The 18939-nt window shown below is 55.5% G+C and overlaps 2 protein-coding genes across 6 annotated transcripts in view; one reads left to right on the forward strand and one right to left on the reverse strand.

The window, feature by feature from the left end:
- KCTD5 (potassium channel tetramerization domain containing 5) overlaps positions 1 to 18939 on the reverse strand; it is a 44662-nt gene continuing 25723 nt past the window's right edge. For 3 of the 5 annotated variants that reach the window (XM_030848399.3, XM_060284389.2, XM_030848398.3), the window contains one exon: positions 16970 to 18649. In XM_030848399.3, the coding sequence (XP_030704259.1) occupies positions 18620 to 18649 (30 nt within the window). In that variant the 3' untranslated portion in view covers positions 16970 to 18619. Of the gene's footprint in view, positions 132 to 581; positions 964 to 16969; positions 18650 to 18939 lie in introns of those variants that run through there. The other 2 variants (XR_009558963.2, XM_060284390.2) reach the window with 2 other exon arrangements.
- PRSS27 (serine protease 27) lies at positions 6760 to 13631 on the forward strand. The gene is made up of 6 exons (XM_030848397.2): positions 6760 to 6814; positions 10106 to 10132; positions 10790 to 10952; positions 12066 to 12337; positions 12718 to 12887; positions 13338 to 13631. The coding sequence occupies exons 1-6, from the start codon at positions 6760 to 6762 to the stop codon at positions 13629 to 13631; spliced, it is 981 nt and encodes a 326-aa protein (XP_030704257.1).

Genomic DNA, 18939 nt, shown 5'->3' on the forward strand with positions numbered 1-18939 from the left:
TTTGTGCCCCGGTCCGGAAAGACCCCACATGCCGCGGAGCGGCTGGGCCCGTGAGCCATGGCCGCTGAGCCTGCGCGTCCGGAGCCTGTGCTCCGCAGCGGGAGAGGCCACAGCAGTGAGAAGCTCGCATGCTGCAAAAAAAAAAAAAGTCAAACTCAGAAAGGCATAGAGTATGGTGGTGGTTGCCAGGGGCTGGGAGGTGGGGGAAATGAGATGTTGGCCAAAGGGTACAAATTTCTGGTTATAAGATGAATAAGCTCTAGGGATCAAATGTACAGCATGGTAACTATAGCTAATAATATTGTATACTTGAAATTTGCTAAAAGATTAGATATTAAGTGTTCTCAACACACACACGCACAAAATGGTAACTACAGGAGGTGATGGATATGTTAATTAGCTTGATTGTGGTAACCATTTCACAATGTTTACATATATCAAATCATCACATTGTATATGTTAAATATATAGAAATTTTATTTGTTAATTATACTTCCATAAAACTGGATGAGTCAATAAATAAATATTGTCAGGGAGAAACAAACCAGATGGTCTGACAAAGATGAATCTGTTTTGCACATTTTGAGAGGTAAATTAATTAGCAGAGCAGTAAGTCTATTCATTCTGTCCCTGAGTAGGTCTACTTGAGGTATCAGAGAAAACAATTCCAGTTGTTTCTGGATTCTGAGAAAACCTGAGAGTCGTGAGCTAGAGCATAGGTGATGGGACACACCTGTGTGACGTCTGTTGTCCTTCCATCAGCATCTGCTTGGTTCATGCAGGTGTGCACCATTTCCCTCATCAGAATTTCTCCACAACCCCCTCAAAACAAGCTCGAACAGCACCACTTTTGACCATGAGGCTTTTTTTTGCCTGGTGTGATTAGCTGGATCCCAGTTCAGAATAACGGTTTTGCGCCAATATTTAAGACTCTGAATCAAACAGTGGAGAGGGCAGAATGATCTGAAAACAATCACAAGTATTGTGAGAACATACCTTGCATTCAGTTTTTTAGTCAACTGAGGCCTAATTAGGAGAATAAGTGTCAAGGATCAGACTGGTCAACTCTCATTTATCAAGTGGCATTTAAAAATTGATGGACTGTTTTATCTCTTATCTGGGTCAGAGTCAGAGGTAAGTTACAGGTACCCCATTTAAAAATATTTTTTAGCCAGGGTGGGAATTCTTGTACAAACCAGCGAAACCCAGAGTGTTAGGTATCTTCTGAGAAGTCAACACATCATACTCCTAATAAGATATTCCAGCACTTTACAGTTGTTCCATTGTCTTCTGACCTACATTATTTATGATAAGTCAGCAAATTGTACAAGCTTGAACTGAAAGGGACAGTTCTTTAAATCCCCAACTTTCTACAGACAAGAAGCAGGTTGGCAGAGAAAGCTATTCAGTTACAGAAATGAACCATGTTTTATGGGAAAGCATGGATGATTCAGAAGCCAAAGCCAAAAGCCCAAGGGCAGAGCTAAGAGTCATGAAGAACTACTCCCAGGGCCTCTGGACAACACACACTCCCTGCTCCTGGAGCAGAAGGGAGTAGCACGTGTTCTTAGTGAGATTTCAGAAATGCTATAGACCAGTGCTTGCTGTGTGGGGTTATCTATTGTGGTTACCCTGTCCCTTCCTCACCCTTGCATGTTGGGGGAGCAGGGTGAACTCCTTAGTTCACAGTTCTTCAGATCATGAGGAACTATGCCCAAGAAGCCTCGTCTGCACCTAAATCTGATTTAGTTGACCAGATCCTGGACCTCAAGCCTGGCTGATACCATAAGAGGATGAGACTTTGGGTGGGGGGTACTACGTTTGTTCCCTTTCTTAATTTTTTCCCCTGAAGTTAATAATTGCCTTTGTACCTACCCAAACTTTCCAAATCTCCACCAGGTCAATCCCATTAGGGAACATATCAGTTCCTTTTTTTTTTTTTTTTTTTTTCTCTTTTTCATCCCTCCTTGATATACCCATTTTCCTTTCTCTGGGATAGTTGCTCTCTAAGCACCACTGTCATCCTGGGATGTCCCTTTAACTGTCATCCTTGGAATTCCTTTTGCCTCTCTCCTGGTTTGGATTCCCTGTCCTGGGTCTCACATCTTCCTCTTTCTTGATTTACATCTTGTTTTGGTGTAGCAAATCCTCCAGTTGTTTCATCTGATTGAAAAGACAGCTCAGTGGCACAGTGTATCATGATGACAGTGTGACATTGTCAGCATTCCTGTCTCTTTTGTCACAGTGTTCCAGTGAAGGCTGCTCTCTTTGTTTGGGGCACAGCTGCCATTCTGGAATCTCCCTTCACCAGCATACTGCAGATTCCCTTCTCTCTTCTGAGTTTCATCTCTGTTTTCCACAGCCCATATTTCCTACTTTCTTCGTTTATTCCTTCTTTAGTCAGAGAACATCTTCCCCCCAGTGGCTTCCCAAAAATCATGCCTTGGGGGTAAATTTTCTGAGAAATTCCATGTTTGAAAATGTCTTTATTTCACTCTCACGCTGGAGTCAGTGTCATAGCTATTGCTTCTTGATGACGTTTCCTTCCCTCCTCCTTTCTGCTAACAACCTCTGTCCTGTGGTCACATAGTGGCCATGCGACCAGCCTGGGCTACTTGTGGGACAGTTAATGTCCTTCCGTAGGATTGCTCACACTGAGTGGGGCAGAGGAGGAGCTGTAGCCCACTTAGCTGGCATTCCTTGAGGAAGAGACTCCAGTGTGCCTGGCTCCAGGAGTCACCTTGGAGACTGGAGAATGCATCACCACCAGAGAGTGGCAGCACATCCTGGGGCTAAGATGGAAAGCCATCTGCACCACCCTGGGTCCTGAAGCTCTTCCTTCAACTGGAGCATCACAGGAAGGTCCCATGAACTGGGTCCCATGAACCAGGACCAAAGGTCCCATGAATACCTGTTGTGTTCCATGAGTCTCAGTTGGAGATTAATCCTTTGTCAGTTGCTTCATTTTCAAAAATTTTCTCCCATTCTGAGGGTTGTCTTTTCGTCTTGTTTATGGTTTCCTCTGCTGTGCAAAAGCTTTTAAGTTTCATTAGGTCCCATTTGTTTATTTTTGTTTTTATTTCCATTTCTCTAGGAGGTGGGTCAAAAAGGATCTTGCTGTGATTTATGTCATAGAGTGTTCTGCCTATGTTTTCCTCTAAGAGTTTGATAGTGTCTGGCCTTACATTTAGGTCTTTAATCCATTTTGAGTTTATTTTTGTGTATTGTGTTAGGGAGTGTTCTAATTTCATTCTTTTACATGTAGCTGTCCAGTTTTCCCAGCACCACTTATTGAAGAGGCTGTCTTTTCTCTGTTGTATATTCTTGCCTCCTTTATCAAAGATAAGGTGACCATATGTGCATAGGTTTATCTCTGGGCTTTCTATCCTGTTCCACTGATCTATATTTCTGTTTTTGTGACAGTACCATACTGTTTTGATTACTGTAGCTTTGTAGTATAGTCTGAAGTCAGGGAGCCTGATTTCCCCAGCTCCATTTCTTCTTTCTCAAGATTGCTTTGGCTATTCGAGGTCTTTTGTGTTTCCATAAAAACTGTAAAATTTTTTGTTCTAGTTTTGCTGTCACCTACTTTTGAGAGAAATCCACATGACTGCAGAAGCCCTCCTAGATGATCACTCCTGAACATTCTGCAAGTTTTCTTTTGGATGGTCACTCCTGAACATTCTGCAAGCTTTCCTTTTTAAATTTCAAAACAACAGCTTTTCTGCTGTTGTTTTGAAATTTAACTTCTTTCAGTCATTATATTTTCTAAAAATCTTTATACACATTCTTTTAAAATTTCCCCTTATATTATGAGCATTTTCCACATTTACCCACTCTCCATGGAAATGTCATTTTTTATTAATTATATTCAAAGGAAGTTTTATTTACCATCATCCAACAAATTTTTGTTTTTGTTTTGTTTCTGCAATTATAAATGACCTGGCCACTGACATCTTCATGCTTTTTCTGTATTTAGGATTTTCCTCTTAGAATAGATTTCCAATGATGAATTCACTGAGTCAAAGCAAATAACTATTTTTAAAAGACTGACAGACCAATTTATGGAAGGGTTGTGCCAGTTACATGCCCACCAGCTGGGGCAATTCCCCACGTCCTTGACTAACAGCATTCCAAGGTCAAGCTAACTCCACACAGGAGAACAGTATCTCCTTGCTGTGGCTTTGATTTGCATTTCTTTAATCACTGATGCTGAACATTTCTCCAAAAGTCTATAAGCCAAATTGCTTTCCTCTTCCGAGACTAGTCTGCGTCCTTTGTTCTTTTCATCTTTAGGGGCTCAGGGTTTTTCTGATCAATTTCTTAAGCACTCTGGACAATAATGTTGTCATCATTTGGCCACATTTCCTGCAAATATTTTTCCTATTGTTTGCTATTTTATTTTGAAGCCAACTTTGCTTGTATTTTTTTAGTTTATGGGCCACATCTCTTTTCTTTTGTGTTGTGTACTGTGACTTCTAACATTAGAAAACATGCCCCCTTCCAGAGTTGATAGATAACCACTTTTTTTTTTTTTTTTAAGGAGAAACTGATAAAACATATTTATGTCTCTGAATCCCTCTGGATTCCAATCCTCCTCACCTGTTTGGTGGCAGGAGTGAGGAAGGGACCTAGCTTCCTGCTCACCCTGCACCCCTACCCCCAGCTCCCTGCTCAGTTGGGGGTCCACAGGCTCCGGGCCAACGGGTGTCCAGGGTACACGGGTGCTCTTTCTCTAGTCACTGGAGTCATCAGGAGCCCAACCTTCCCCGGTGTCCCCACTTTCTGATCACCTCTCGACTTTTGTTGTTTGCTTGATTTCAAGGCACAGCCTTCTTAGAATTGGCTTTTAAAAGCAAAGGCAGAGAAAACCGAGAAGGCCCTGAGAGTAAGTGGTCGGCCCAAAAGAATCTGAAAGGCCTCTGAGATCCTGGGAATTAATCATCAGGTGCCTGGAGAAATGTGGTTACCCTGACGTTCTGAAGCACTTTCCAAAGTTTATGATTAGACATTTTTGATTTAATTCTGTCTTGCCATCTCCTCCACACCGTTCACCTTGATGTTCCCCATAACTGGACAGTGCTGGGCACCCAACGTGCTCAAAAAACACTTGTGGACTGAATGACCGAATGATTCTAGAATCCCTCTTCCCATACTCTGCTCCTCCCTCCCCGAGGGACCCCACTCGCCCAGACACCCCACCGGGAACTCCGGGACACAGGACACAGGGGTCGCAGAGAAGGGACAGGGGAGGCAGGGGGGGCGAGAAAAGGCGGGTCAGCGCCTGGGTGGCAGTCACGAATTCAGGGTGACGCCTCCTCCCCCTCACAGGGCTGATGGAGAAGCAAAGTGAGAATTGGGGTGAGGGGGTCAGGAGAGGAGGACAACGGACGGTGGGAGTGCTCGCGGTGTGTGTGTGGGGGAGGTGGGAGGAATGGGAAGAAGAGGGACAGTGAGGAGGTGAGAGACCCCCCCCCGCACCCCCCCTCAGCATCCTGCCCGGCCCGCCCGGCGCTGCTGCAGGCGGCCACTAGAGGGCAGAACTGCGCTGACCAGGAGCTCCCGCGAAGGCCAAGGCAAGAGGGCGGGGGTTGCCTGACACCCAACCCAGCCCCGGAGACCGCGACCCCGGCTCCGACTACCCCCCGGGGCGTACCGTAGCACACCCAGGCCACGCTCGCACCCACTGCGCAGGCGGGGAGGCTGAGGCAGGGCTCTGCCTCTTATCCTGCGCTCCCCATCCCAGTTCTGGAGGGGATCTGCCGGTCCTGGTCCCTTCCTCCGGCCAAAATCCGAACCGCCGCCTGGGCGGGCAGTGGCCGCCGAGACCCGACTCCGCCTCTGACGTCAGCCCCATACCCCAAATAACTTCCTCCCGGAGTCGCTTCCGTGGCGGCCGCAAGTCCCGGACACGGCCAGCCGCGCCCAGGGCAGGGTTACCCGGGGACGGTCATCCCGGCCCGGCCTTCCCAGAACCAGCTTCCGCCCCGCCCACCCCGGCCCTCGGGTTCCGGGAAGCCCACCCCCCCGGCCCCGGCCCAGGGGAGGAGGGTGCCGCCCCGGGGACGGGAGGGAGGCAGGGGAAGGGAGGTCATGGCCACCTTGGGGCCGGTTCTGGGACTGCTGGGACCCACTTCCTGGAGGGAGGGCCGGTGAGAGCGCTGGGGTCGACTGGGGACCCCGCTCCGGACTCCTTCCCTGCTCTCCTTTGTTCCATAAGCACAGGTGACCTGGACTTTTCCGTGCCCATCACCCCTCCCCCCAAAAGTGTAAGCCCCAGTCCTGGACTCTGTTTCTTTCACTGATGTCCAGTACATAGTAGATGCTCAATAAATATGAATGAACAAATGAATGAATGAAACAGGAAGGGTCTCATGGGCAGACTGTAGTCAGCTTATGTGGGGCCTGTGGTCAGTTGGGGGATGCGGTCAGCCATGGTGGGGGTTGGAACCCCATGCCACAAGCACCTAAATGGGGCAGATGCACCTTGGCCCCCAAACCCCAAGGTGTCTTAGGGTGAGGGGTCTGGCCCCTTGGGGTTCAGGGCCAGGTCATGGAGGAGTCGGGGTTCTGGGGTGCCTCCTTCCTGCTGAGAGGAACTGGGCGGGCCAGGCTGACAGGTCCAGTGGCATAGCCAAGCTGACACTCATCTCCAGCATATAACCCCACTTCATGGAGCCCCGAATGTTGTGCTAGTGTTCACGGAGCTCCTGCCACTGCTGTCCCCTGCCCGTCGGGCACTCCAGCCAGGCCAAGACCATGAGGCAGGTGCCGGCTGTGGCCCTGCTCCTGCTCCTGCTGCTGCTGCGGTTTGGTGAGTCCCAGAGGCTGCAGGGCCCCTCTCTCCTACCTGGAGCTGTAGCTAAGCCCCCCACTCCCTGGCCAGGCCTGGGGCTGCAGCACGGGCCTCTCCTCCCTGCCCCAGGGGGAAGGTTCCAGACATCCCACCTGGGGGAGTGAAGTGGGGAAGTTGGATTGGGGTGTGGATGCAGGCCCGGGAGGAGCCCAGAGGCAGTAACCATAACCCTGCTTCCCTTGCCTTGGGCAAGCACGGCCAAGCTCTGGGCTTGGCGCTTCTGCTTCCTCTCATCTGGGCCTCTCTCCCTTCTCCAAGGGCTGCATGGGTGCAGGATCTGAACTCAAAACCCCTGCCCTCCAATCCCTGGGCCACTGTTCGCTGGGCCCGGGAGAGGTAGCTGAGCTGCTGCCTGAGCCTGGGATCCTTGGGAGGCTGGTGAGGGCTTAGCAGGGAGCAGGGGGACAGGGGTGCAGGCTCCAGCTCCCACCAGAGAGGGAGGGTATGGGAGGAGCAGGCCCTGAACCCCTGTCCCCTCTCCCAATCATGGGTCAGGGTTAGCAGGTGCCAGCCAGGGGACCCACCTGCAGGCCCCTCCCAGTGGGCGGGCTGCTCTCTGCCAGGGAAACTCTCCCGCATTCCTGGGCCACCTCACTTCCCTGTCCTTAAGTCACCTCCCAGGGCCAGGCCGGGTCACCCCAGGCTGCAACTCAGCCAGGGCTCCAGGCTTTCCACCAGGGGAGGAGGGCACCAGGGCGGCACCTTGGTGGGGAGGCCCCAGCCTCCCTGGGCTCCACAGGGCCTCTCCAGGTCTCGCTGCCCCGCCTACCTCCCCTGGCCTCCTGGTTCAAGAACCACAGCGTTCTTTGAGGGAGCCCATCTCCGCCAGGGTGTGTAACACTGTGATTGCTCCTAGTGGGTTGAGAAACCAAGGTCATTGCGAAAATGGAAACAGCGGCCTGCACTTGGCTCTCAAACAGCTGTGACCAGAGGCCTGAACTCCTTCAACACTGTCTTTGCCCCTCATCCCTGGCTAGAGCCTTGGGTCTCTCCTATCCCCACTAGCAACTAGCTACAGGAGCATGAGGGCCCTGGGCCCAGAGGAGGGGCCTGACACCCCCACCAGCTCACCCAGCCCCTATAGGACACCCACCCTGCAGAGTTCAGGTCTCCACATCACCCCTTCCCGGTCAGCCGTGCTCCCACAGCTGCTCCCATTCTCTCCCTCTTATACATTCCCCGGGCTCAGGCCCCCTGGATGTGGGCTCTGCCTTCACAGAGCTCCTGAGCCCATAGGTGAGATGAGACAACAATTCTACCCCCAGGGCAAGGTAAGCAGAGCTCTGTGAGGCCAGGCAGGAGGACAGAAAGCTCAGAAGAGGGAGCCAGGCTTCCCAGACAGTGCAAGCGAGGAGGGCTGCCTGGAGGAGGAGGCATTTCAGTTAGGCCTGATCTGGATTAGGACCATATAGAATCTGGATTTGTAGACACCAGGAGGAAAGGGGTGCTGTGGGCAAACATTCAGAGGCCAGAAGGCTCAATCCGAATGAGAAGCAGAGTTGCATTAGGCTGGGGTGAGGAAGACTGCAGAGCTCTAACGGGGTAGGGGGTGGGTGTGCTGCCAGGCAGGGTGGGAGTGCCCTTGATCCTGGGAGCAGGCAGTGGAGGATCCATCTGCATGTATGGGAGGGGGGATGGCTGTGGGGAGAATCTGGACAAGGCTCTGGAAAAGTCCCACAGGGAGGGAACAAGCCTGAAAGCACGTTAATGCCGGCGAGGACAAGGTGAATGGGAGCATCTTGCCAGCAGAAGCATCAGCCTTAGAAAGAGCATGGGGTCTGGTGTTATCAATCTAATTAAATCATATTATACTAAGATGAGGGGCTGGAGGGAACTGCCCTCCTGGGGGTATTTGCATTTTAAAAAGGCACCTCATTAACACAAATCAATGTCCAGGCAGAATTCCTGCTCCCCCCCACCCCCCGCTGGCCTGGGCTGACTACTTCCACCCTCACATTTCTGCTTGGCACCTCTACTTTGAAGAGTGGCCAGTCCTGCCTGTGCCTCCTCAGGCCCCTCCTCCTCCTCTTGCTCCAAGCACAGCTCCCCCCCACACCGCTTCTTCATCCAGCACCCCCAGCATTGGGGAGTGCACCCCTTAGACTGCAAGAATGGGGGTCCTGTAAAAATCCCCAGGGTCCTTGGGCACCCCATAGAGAGGCGTGGCTCAGCCTGGTCGTTTCCTGCCCCCAGGGCCCCTCAGCTGCCTGGAACTGGTTACCAAGAGGGGCTGGTGTATAGGGGGAATACTGAGGGCTGAGGTGGGGAGAGGCTGTCCTGAGCCCCCCACCCCAGCTCTGATCAGATCTGCCCCCAGTGAACCAGATATGTGAGTGGGGCTCTCTCTACAGGGCGGGTATTTCTGGAGTGTTGCTGGCACTGGGCTGGGGACTGTCGGCCTGGCTGGGGTTTCCGGGCTGGGGGGGGTGGGTCCTGTCAAAGCCAAGTAGCAGGCCCTGTGCCTATGTCCAGAGACATGGGGGCAATGGATCCTGGGGAGATGGAGGCCATTACCGAACGGTTCCACCCTCACACCTCCCCTGTCCCTCCCATGGGCAGGGATGCCATGGCCCAGTAGGGTGCCCTGGGCTCCAACTGCAAGCATGCTGGAATGTCTGAGAGAGGGGTTGGCTCCTGGGAATCTGGAATCTTGGAAGGACTGACCCACAACCACTGGCTGGCCTTTCTCTACTCCCCCGAGACCCAAGTATCTGGGCTGTCGCCCCAGGACTCCAGCCAGACATGGAGCCCCGCTCCCTTTATCTCGTCCTTCATCCCAGCCCCGGGCTGGTGGAGAGGGATGGGGAGGGAGATCCCATAGCACCAGGGCCGAAGGCTGGATGCTCCGCAGAGCTTCTGACCAGGACGAGTGTGGGGTGTGGAGGGAAGGCCCTGTGGGGACAAGAAGGAGTCCTCCTGCCCCAAACAGGAGAGTCAGCCCTGACAGGGTCCCCTCACTGGCATCTCCTGATTGTTTCCCCCTGTGGCAAGGGGCTTGTCTGCCCTTGCAGGTGAGCTCTGGCCCACATGTCTGGCCTGTACACATCTCGGGGGCCAGACCTGTGGGGAACTGAAGGCTGCTGGCCTCTCCTGCCAGGTCCCCCTGTGGGCTGTCCTGCTGAGTCCTCAGGAGGTTGCGTGTGGAGCAGATGAGGGGCTACGCTGACCAGCAGTGGTGGGTGGGGCGGGGAGGAGCAGACCTCAGCTTCAGCTAAGTTGGCTGATCACCCTCTTTTTTCTCATTTCCAGGGACTCAGGAGGCTGAGGCATTAACTGGTAAGCATCCAAGTCCCCTGGGTCGGGGGATAGGAGTGGGCTTGTCTGAGAGCTGCAAGACTAATCAGAAACCCACACCCTCACACACCCCCGGAATGAGACCCAGAATGAATGGGCCGGGCACAGGGAATCCCACAGTGCAGGAAAGTTGTGGAGCCCAGGCAGGAGTGGAGGGGGAAGGTCTGACACACAGTGCAGGTGGCACAAGAGGGCCATCAAGGCAGGAAGCATGGAGAAGGGGGGCAGGGAAAGCAACAGAAAAAAAGGTAAAGACAGAGTTGGAAGACCACTCACCTACCCTACGTGGGACCCTCCCAACACCCACTGACCTTCCAGGAGCCCATTTGTCAGGCTCTGTGATAAGACCTTTACCCGTGTTATCTCACTCCCCGCCCCAGGTAGGTCTGATGTCACCATTTCACAGGTGAAGGGAGTGGGGCCCATGGTGGTGGGGGACTTTCCCAGAGCTGGGAAGGGTCTGACTGTGTCAGAGGCTGACCTGATGCCCAGGCCTCTGACTTGCCTAAGGTCCCCAAGCAGGTCAGGGGCAGGGAGGCCGGGAAGTGAACAGAATGTGAAAGTGTGGGTTTGGGGGTATGGAATCAGAGCCGATGGAACTGGCCCCCAGTGAGCGCACCCCTGGCTGTGTTCCCCTAGCCTGCGGAAGCCCAAGGATGCTGAACCGGATGGTGGGCGGGCAGGACACCTTGGAGGGCGAGTGGCCGTGGCAGGTCAGCATTCAGCGAAATGGAAGCCACTTCTGCGGGGGCAGCCTCATCACAGAGCGCTGGGTCCTCACTGCAGCGCACTGCTTCTCCAAGTGAGTTGGCTGAGCCCCGACGCTCCCCCTCCCCACCCCCTCGCCAGCACAGCCAGCCTCCCTCCCCACCAGGGGCACAGACAATGCAGACAGGACAACACCTCCCACACCTCCCCAACCCCGCAAAACGCCCAGCTTCAGCACCGCGGACAGAGCCAACCCACTGCAGTGTGGGGCGCTCAGGCTGACCACCTATGGGGGGCGGGTTCGGTCTGCATTATCTGAGCTTTCCCTACCAGAGCTCCCTTTAGGTCCAACCTTGGGGCCAGCTTCCAGCAGCAACCCCTGCTTCCTGGCTCTTGCTCCCCCCAGCCCAGCTGGGAGGGGTACACTCCCCTACTGCTGGTCTCACCAGTGAGGTGTTTTGCCAGACCTGGGGCCTGCCCCTGCCGATGCTGGCAGGCTCCTCCCATGCCCTGGCCCTCTTCCCCGTCCCCCTCCCACACCTCAAATCCAAGACACTCCCTTTCTGGCTGGGACTCTGGGTACAGGTGGACTCGAGCAGAATGGCCTTAAGGTCACCTATGCTGTCCCTAACCAAAGGGCCAAGTCACCCAATCCCTACTACCATACTATGACCCACCTGGTCCTAGACCTTCAGGGTTTCCCAAGCATCTTGGCTCTTGCCTCACCACAGCTCTGCAATTCTTTTAAAACCTCACATTTTAAGTTCAGATATTCGGGCTCAGAGGGAGTAGGCGGCTTGCCTAAGGTTAGGCCCAACCCCCAGATGCACCCTGGTGGGTGATCATCTCCTTCAACCCTCACAGCAAGCCTTTCAGGTGGGGAATGTTAGTGTCCCCATTTTACAGACAAGGAAGCTGAGTCACAGAGAACTTGCTGGGTGACTTGCCCACGGTCGCCAGGCTGGCCAGGGTATAGCTGGGAATTAAAGTCAGGAATTAAAGCTGCTTCAGTTTCTACCCCCTTACCCACCTCATCCTGATGTATGTCCCACTGGAGATTACTTTTTTGAAGACAATGTACAGAGAGATGTTGGCACCATGGGGAGCCCAACTCCTCCCTCTTTCCCGTCTCCATTTAACTTCCACCAACTCCACCTGTGAAGCCCTTGTGGGGCTGCCTCACACCAGCTCTCTGCTCTCCCACCAGCACCTCTGAAACATCCCTGTGCCAGGTCCTGCTGGGGGTGCGGCAACTGGTGAAGCCAGGGCCGCATGCCATGTACACCCGGGTGAAGCAGGTCAAGAGTAACCCCCTGTACCAAGGCATGGCCTCTAGTGCCGATGTGGCTCTGGTGGAGCTGGAGGCACCTGTGACCTTCACCAATTACATCCTCCCTGTGTGTGTGCCTGACCCCTCAGTCATCTTTGAGACGGGCATGAACTGCTGGGTCACCGGCTGGGGCAACCCCAGTGAACAAGGTAATGGGGCAGGGCCAGGAGAGAATGCGGGACATGCCTAGAGAAGGCAGCGTGGGGGCCACTCTGAACCAACAATCTTTTTCTGTTGATATTGGTGCACATGATCTCTACTCAAATGGGTGGAGTAGGTATGGGAAAGGGGCAGTAGACTCAGGAAGAGGAGGCATGGGGAAGTGGAGAGTGGGGAATAGAAAGAGCCCAGGCTGGTGGGTAGGAGGAGGGAAGAAGGAATTCTGTCTCACAAAGCCCCCAGCCAGAAGAGAAGGTCTAAACGCAAGCAAGAATGGGAAGGGACAGAGTTGTGGTTCTCAAGAACCCAGGGCCCCGGAGTCCTTAGTAAGACTGTCCACTGAGTCGCAGGCTGTGTCTCCCCTCCCTAGACCACCTGCCCAACCCCCGGATCCTGCAGAAACTCGCTGTGCCTATCATTGACACGCCCAAGTGCAACCTGCTCTACAGCAAGGATTCTGAGCCCGGCTTCCAGCCGAAAACCATCAAGGACGACATGCTGTGTGCTGGCTTCGCCGAGGGCAAGAAAGACGCCTGCAAGGTAGGGACCAGGGTGGGCCGTGCCAAGGCTGAGCCCTGCTCCCCAGACCCCAGTCAAGGTGGAAGCCAGCCCACCTGGGACAAGGGATAAGGCCCCAGGAGGCGGGCCCATGGGGTCAGGACAGGGCTGTGCATTTGACCAGCTGGGAAAGCAGATTCCTGGACCCCACCCGGGGGAGTCAGGCAGCAGGTCTGCAGTGGGACCCAGGAAACTGCATTTTCAACACACTCTCCTGAGATGAATCAGGGTGGATAGTCTGGGGATGTTAGAGAAATGGGCACCCCAAGTCAGAGAGGAAGGACTGGGTGGCGGGGTGGGGGTGGGGGGGTGGGTCCTGGGCAGGGAAGAACAGATAAAGGGAGGCAGACAGGCATGTGTGCACCCATGTAGCTGCAAAGTCTGGCTCTTGCGCCTCCGTGGACTCTAACGGTACCTCTTCTTCACCTGCAGGGAGACTCGGGGGGCCCCCTGGTGTGCCTTGTGGGTCAGTCATGGCTGCAGGCTGGGGTGACCAGCTGGGGTGAGGGCTGCGCCCGCCGGAACCGCCCAGGTGTCTATATCCGGGTCACCTCCCACCATAACTGGATCCATCGGATCATCCCAGAACTGCAGTTCCAGCGGCCTAGCTTGGGTGGCCAGAAGCGGGACCCCCGGGGCCAGCAGCCCCTCGGTCGGAACTTTGCACCCTGCCTGGCAGCCCATGCCATCCTCCTGGTCCTCATGGCCCTGCTCACCTTCCTCTGAGCTGCGCTCAGGCCAGTGGGCCAGTGGCGCCCCGGAGCCTATGGTGTACATTTGTAAATAGCTCTCCAATTCTCCCTACTCTCTAACGCCCACTTATTTTTATTTATGTTCACTCTCCAATAAAACCCTAACCTCAGTGCCGGCTGCCTGGGTGTAGACCCTCGGGGAAGGATGGGGCCGGTGCTGGGCAGGGGGTGTGGCGGATGAGGCTCCCCAGTGGAAGGAGCTACAGCAGGCACATTGGAGGCTAGACATCCCCGAGTCCTGTGACACCTGTGCCCTGACCCCCTCACAGGGGCTTCCCTGACCCGCCCCCCCGCCTCAGCATCCTTGCCAACGTGGTCGTCACCATGAGTGTTGCCAAGGGGTGCCCTGTTCTGGGCACTGGGGGCAGCAACAGACACTGGCAGGGGGCCCGGCAGAGGGTCCTGAAGGAGGGGGGCTCTGCGGGGCGTGGGGGAGCACAGCCCCCACTGCCTATGTCTGAATCACCCTGAACTTCTCTTGGCTGTCACACAGAGGAGGCAAGGCCCAGGCCATTCGGGGCCGTGGAGGTCAGCAGGACAGGCCCCCCACTGAGACAGGCCAAGGCTTCAGCAGCTCCCTGGGCCAGGACCCCCTCCTTCTTCCTTCTGCAAAGTTTGGGGTTCAGGCCATCCTTGCAGCAGTCTTTAATGGTTTCTGCGAGGATCCCTGGGGAATTCAGGAATGAGCTGCAATCCTGCACAGAGAGCCTGGTGCTTGGCCCTGCCTCCAGGGGCCCCACCCCAGCTCTGCGGCCCCCTCTCGTCCCTTGTCCTGTCAGTAGCTCCACGCCATCCCCCTCCCAGTCCTCCCGTGACGGCCTGTGGCCACCAGGAATCCAGCAGAAATATGTCTCAGAGCCCAGGCCCCAGCTCGTTCTGGCCCTGCCTGTCCTGGCCGCGATGGTGCGGCTGCCCACGGAGGTGGCCCCGGGTTCTCAGCCTGGCCCAGCATGTCCACGGCAGGCCTTCTGCAGTCGGACGGCCAGCTCCCCAGTGTGGGCTGATTCCTGAAAGGCACCCAGCCTCCTGCCGTGCTCAGTGACCATGAACAGACGAAGAGGCCTGAGAGGGCAGGGCCTCGCACACCACACACGCACACCCATGCTCACATGCTAGTACATGCACACACTTGCACACCCACACACAGAGAAACATGCACACGTACGTGAGCACGTGCACAGGCCCAGCTGGCCCGGCAGGTGCTGGGAGAACGCAGGCCTGGCTATTTATGGAACGTATCAATAAGCACTTAGCAGGCACCTGCTGTGGACCGGCCCCGGGAATGGAGTGGGGAACACACACTGAATTCGCCTCTGCTCTGCTTTGCCTGGGCATGTTCCTGCCAGGCAGAGAGCACTGCTTGGTGGCCCTCCAGGGACTGAGCCATCTGAGGGCTTTTTCTCCAGAGCAGAGATGGATTCCGAGTCCCGGCGGGGAAGGTGGGGGTGCGGGGCAGCGGGTGCACTGAGGCCTGATGGGGGGACGACCGGGCTGTGGGTGTCCTGAGAGTGGCCCCAGGGACAAGTTCTGGGCCATCTTGGCTGGGAGCAGGGGCTGGCCTGGGTCCTGCAGCTTGGGAGAGAGGCGACCCTGCTGTGGGGAATAGAAAGAGCTTCAGGTCCTGCAGTGATATGGGGGTCAGAGGAGGTTAGGTGGCCCATCTGCCACGTCTGTGGTGAGAGGCCAGGATGGAGCCCAGGTGAGGGCCAGGCCCCCCTTGGAGGAGGACTTGCCACCCTGCCCCTGCCTCCTCTTCCTGCTGTCTTAGCTTTCTGAGTGCCCTGGGGTCCCCCATCACCCCACCATCCTCCTGCCTCTGCTACAGGGCAGGGGTCTGGTCAGGGTCCTGTGGGCCTAACAGGGAGGAGGGGCGAAGATGTCAGGGCAGCCCAGTGCTCCCTAGTGACGCCCCACCCAGCCGGGCTAGGAGAGCGAGGCTAGGGTCCTGGGTGGGTCCCAGGCGGTGGCCAGTGTGCGACCCTAGGGCACAGATCCCCCACGCCCTGGGCTCCCTAAACCCAGGGTGGACACTCAAAGAGACAGCTGCAGGAGGGGAAGGGACACACTCGTGCAGAGACTAAGGGTTTAAAGGGAAGCAGGTTTTATTCACACTGTTCACAGTGCGCTCAGTGCTGTGAAGGGGAAGGAGAGAAGTGCCCCCAGCTGTCACGGGTCCCCTCTCCCACCTGGGTGGGGCGCCACTCAGACACAACTTTTGCTGCCCCCAAGCAGCGCCTCAGGGCCACTGCCTGGTGGGTGGGGGCCCCACCAGGGCCCCGCCGGCTGCAGGGAGAAGGCTTTGGAGTGATAGCCGGCTGGCACAGACCACTAAGCCGTGGCGGGCAGAGGGAGCGGGGCTCAGCCCAGGGCAGGGCCCACCTTGCAGCAACCAGAGCAGCCAGCAGGTGAAGCCACAGGAGGGGGCCACAACCGAGCCTGGAAATCCATGTGCACACACACCATACTGCACGCTTAGGATCAGCCTGTGGGAGCCCCAAGAAGGAAAACCACTGGGCCAGGACTCCAGGACCCCTGACCCCTTCTGGCCTCAAGGATCAGGGGTCAGCCATGGTCCTGATGCCAACACCTGGAGCAGGCAGGGGTGCAAATCAAAGCCCCCCCCCCCAAACCAGAGACACCGTCCCGACCCAGGGACTGTACACCAGCGTCCTGATTTGCAGTTTGTCTCAGGGAAGCACGGCTCAGTCCAAAGGCGCCAGAGCGGCACTGCCTCTGCTCACAGACGCCAGCCCTGGAAACACGACAGACACTCCAAGAAGGCTGAGAGTTTGGGTTGCAGGAGACTCCGGCATCTCGGGGTCAAAGACATCCTACCCAACCTCTGGGAGCCAGAGCTCTCCAGGGAACACGTGGAATGGGAATTTCCTCAAAGCCTTGGCGTCCCGGGAGTTTCTGAAGAGCCACCACCAGGGGGAGCCAGAGTGGCTGTGGGGGGTGCGGGCCCAAGGAATTTCAGAGAAATTTCTCTGAAGCTGGTGCTTCTGGCCAGGGAAAGAGACAAGACAGGTGCACACGCTTGATGCAACGAGGCATCCGTACTTTTAAAAAAGTCTCTTGAAGATGATCTCCTTGGCCCAAGGGATGGGGGCACGATACCATCAAGAGATGATGGGTGAGGGCCGGGGGCTGGTCCAGCCAAGGCGGGGAGACAGGCCTGTGCTGCTCTAACCTGCCAGCCCCAGGCTGGACAGTGACACAGGCGGCAGGCCCGGGGCTGTCGCGAGCCCAAGGCGGCGCTTCTGCAGTAGTGGCTCTTCCGTGCATTTTAAGACACTAACAGTTGTTCTGCTCATTCATAAATACACAATTTTATTTGCTATTTTCAGGGGAAACTTAGGCATTAAACTGTAAGCTGATAAAATACGGATACCTAAAAAAGTACAAAAGTATAAATATCCCCTTACAATAAATTTTAGTGAATTAAGTCTTAATATCTTTAAATTAAAAAAAAAACCCACAAGCCTATCTATTACGTCAAGGTCACAAATCAAACAACGCTAAATGGCCAGCAGCGCCCCACTGGTACACCCCGAGGCCAAGGAGGGGCTGCCCAGCCCCCGCGCGCTCCACCGGGAGGACAGGTCACCAGGGCCAAGTGTGTCCTACAGAAAGATTGCTATAAACGGATGAAGCCAAACATTTAACAACATACAACAGACCTTACAAAAGGAGGAGGAGGTAAGTCCTAGGTGCTGGAGAACTTGGTTCATCAGGTAATATTGGCAAAGGAGAAGAGGGCACAGGCAAGAAGCCTCTGGAAGCGTCTGGAACCAGCCAGCGGTCGGTAGGCACAGCTCCCCTGGAAGCTGGAGGTCAGGTGGCAGAGCCGCCTGCCCGGCCAGGCCCCCCAGATGGACAGGACCCACGACCAGCTGAGGAAGGTCTGTTCTCAAAGCATGCGGACAGCGGTTTTCAAAGGAATCCCGGTAGCTCCGTCACGTCAGGGGGCAGGGCCCGTGCAGCCTGTGTCCCCACCGCCCCAGAAACGTCAGAGAGAACTGCATAGTTACACGAGAGAGCCGGCGAGAGAGAGAGATGTTTGTGATGTGCTGTAAACATCCAATTTCCAATGTGACCTGGAGTTTCAGCTCCAGAAGCCGGGTGGACAGGCTTCCCGCCCCGACCTCCATCCCAGGCGAGACCAAGGCACTGATGGGCGCCAGCTCCCCCTGAGCCCCAAGGTGGGTCAGACGAGGCAAAACTTGTACCTCCCTTTACATGACTTAACAGATCAGCCCAAAAAGCAGCAGCACTTTTAGGCATTTCTAAGAAGTGAAAGCACTGGGTTGTCTATCCACAATTGGAAAGAAAGGATGCAAAGGTCTCTCGCCTGGAAACTACAAATGGAGAAGCCTTGACTGTGCCAGGCCGGATCAGGCCAGTGGAGCCCAGCTCTGAAGGAGGACCGGGAAGTAGTGAACACGTGGAGGCTGGGAGAAACCACCAACCGGTCATGTCTGGGAGGCACAGCAGACCCCCTGCCCTGAGGAAGAGGGCCTGGTGCATGCCAGGGTGACCAGCAGGCACCCAGAGCCCAGGGCTGTGGTGCTGCGGCCACTTCCTACCAGCGAGGCCCAGGCTCTGTTACAGACTGTTTATGTAGCACCAAGAACGCTGTCCTTTAAATGATCTTCGGTGATTAAAGGGTCAGTCAGGAGCGCCCTGCCTCAGGCCCGAGCGGCACTTGTGAAAACCAAGCGGAGGGCCCTACAGAGACGCCCGCCCAGGCAGCATGCCGCCTCTGAGTGGCGACGCCCGGCCTCGGACAGCTGGTCCTGTCTCTCACCACCCACCTCAGAGGCAAAAAAAGGATTCACACCCAGATCTCTAGAGAAATTGTCAAAAGCAGGTTTCTTCTCACGGCCAAGCTTCCTCGACATGGCAGATCATTGCATCTTGGGAAAAGGTAAAACGTCTCTTCAGTTGTCAACACTGTGTTCCTCACATCCTTGAACCCCGTTCTTGCAAAATCTGAAAATGCCAAATGCAGACAATGAGGACTCAGGCCCTGAATGGAAAGGCAGCCTGCAGCCGGGAGCTTCACGGCCCTGAGGCCAAGTGCCCTGCTTGGGGGTGGAGCCCACCGCAGGCCAGGGTCCGAGAACGGGGACCCCGTTGTGCAGGCCTAGCTTGCCCACCTCCAGGCCGCACACAAGGGGCAGGCCTCCCAGCTCTCCACCTCTCCACCCGAGCCTGACATCACCATGCCTGGGAAGTAGTGAACCTGTGGAGGCTGCGAGAAACCACCGAGCAACCACGCC

This window comes from Globicephala melas, chromosome 15 (assembly GCF_963455315.2).
Source record: "Globicephala melas chromosome 15, mGloMel1.2, whole genome shotgun sequence".
Lineage (NCBI taxonomy): Eukaryota > Metazoa > Chordata > Mammalia > Artiodactyla > Delphinidae > Globicephala > Globicephala melas.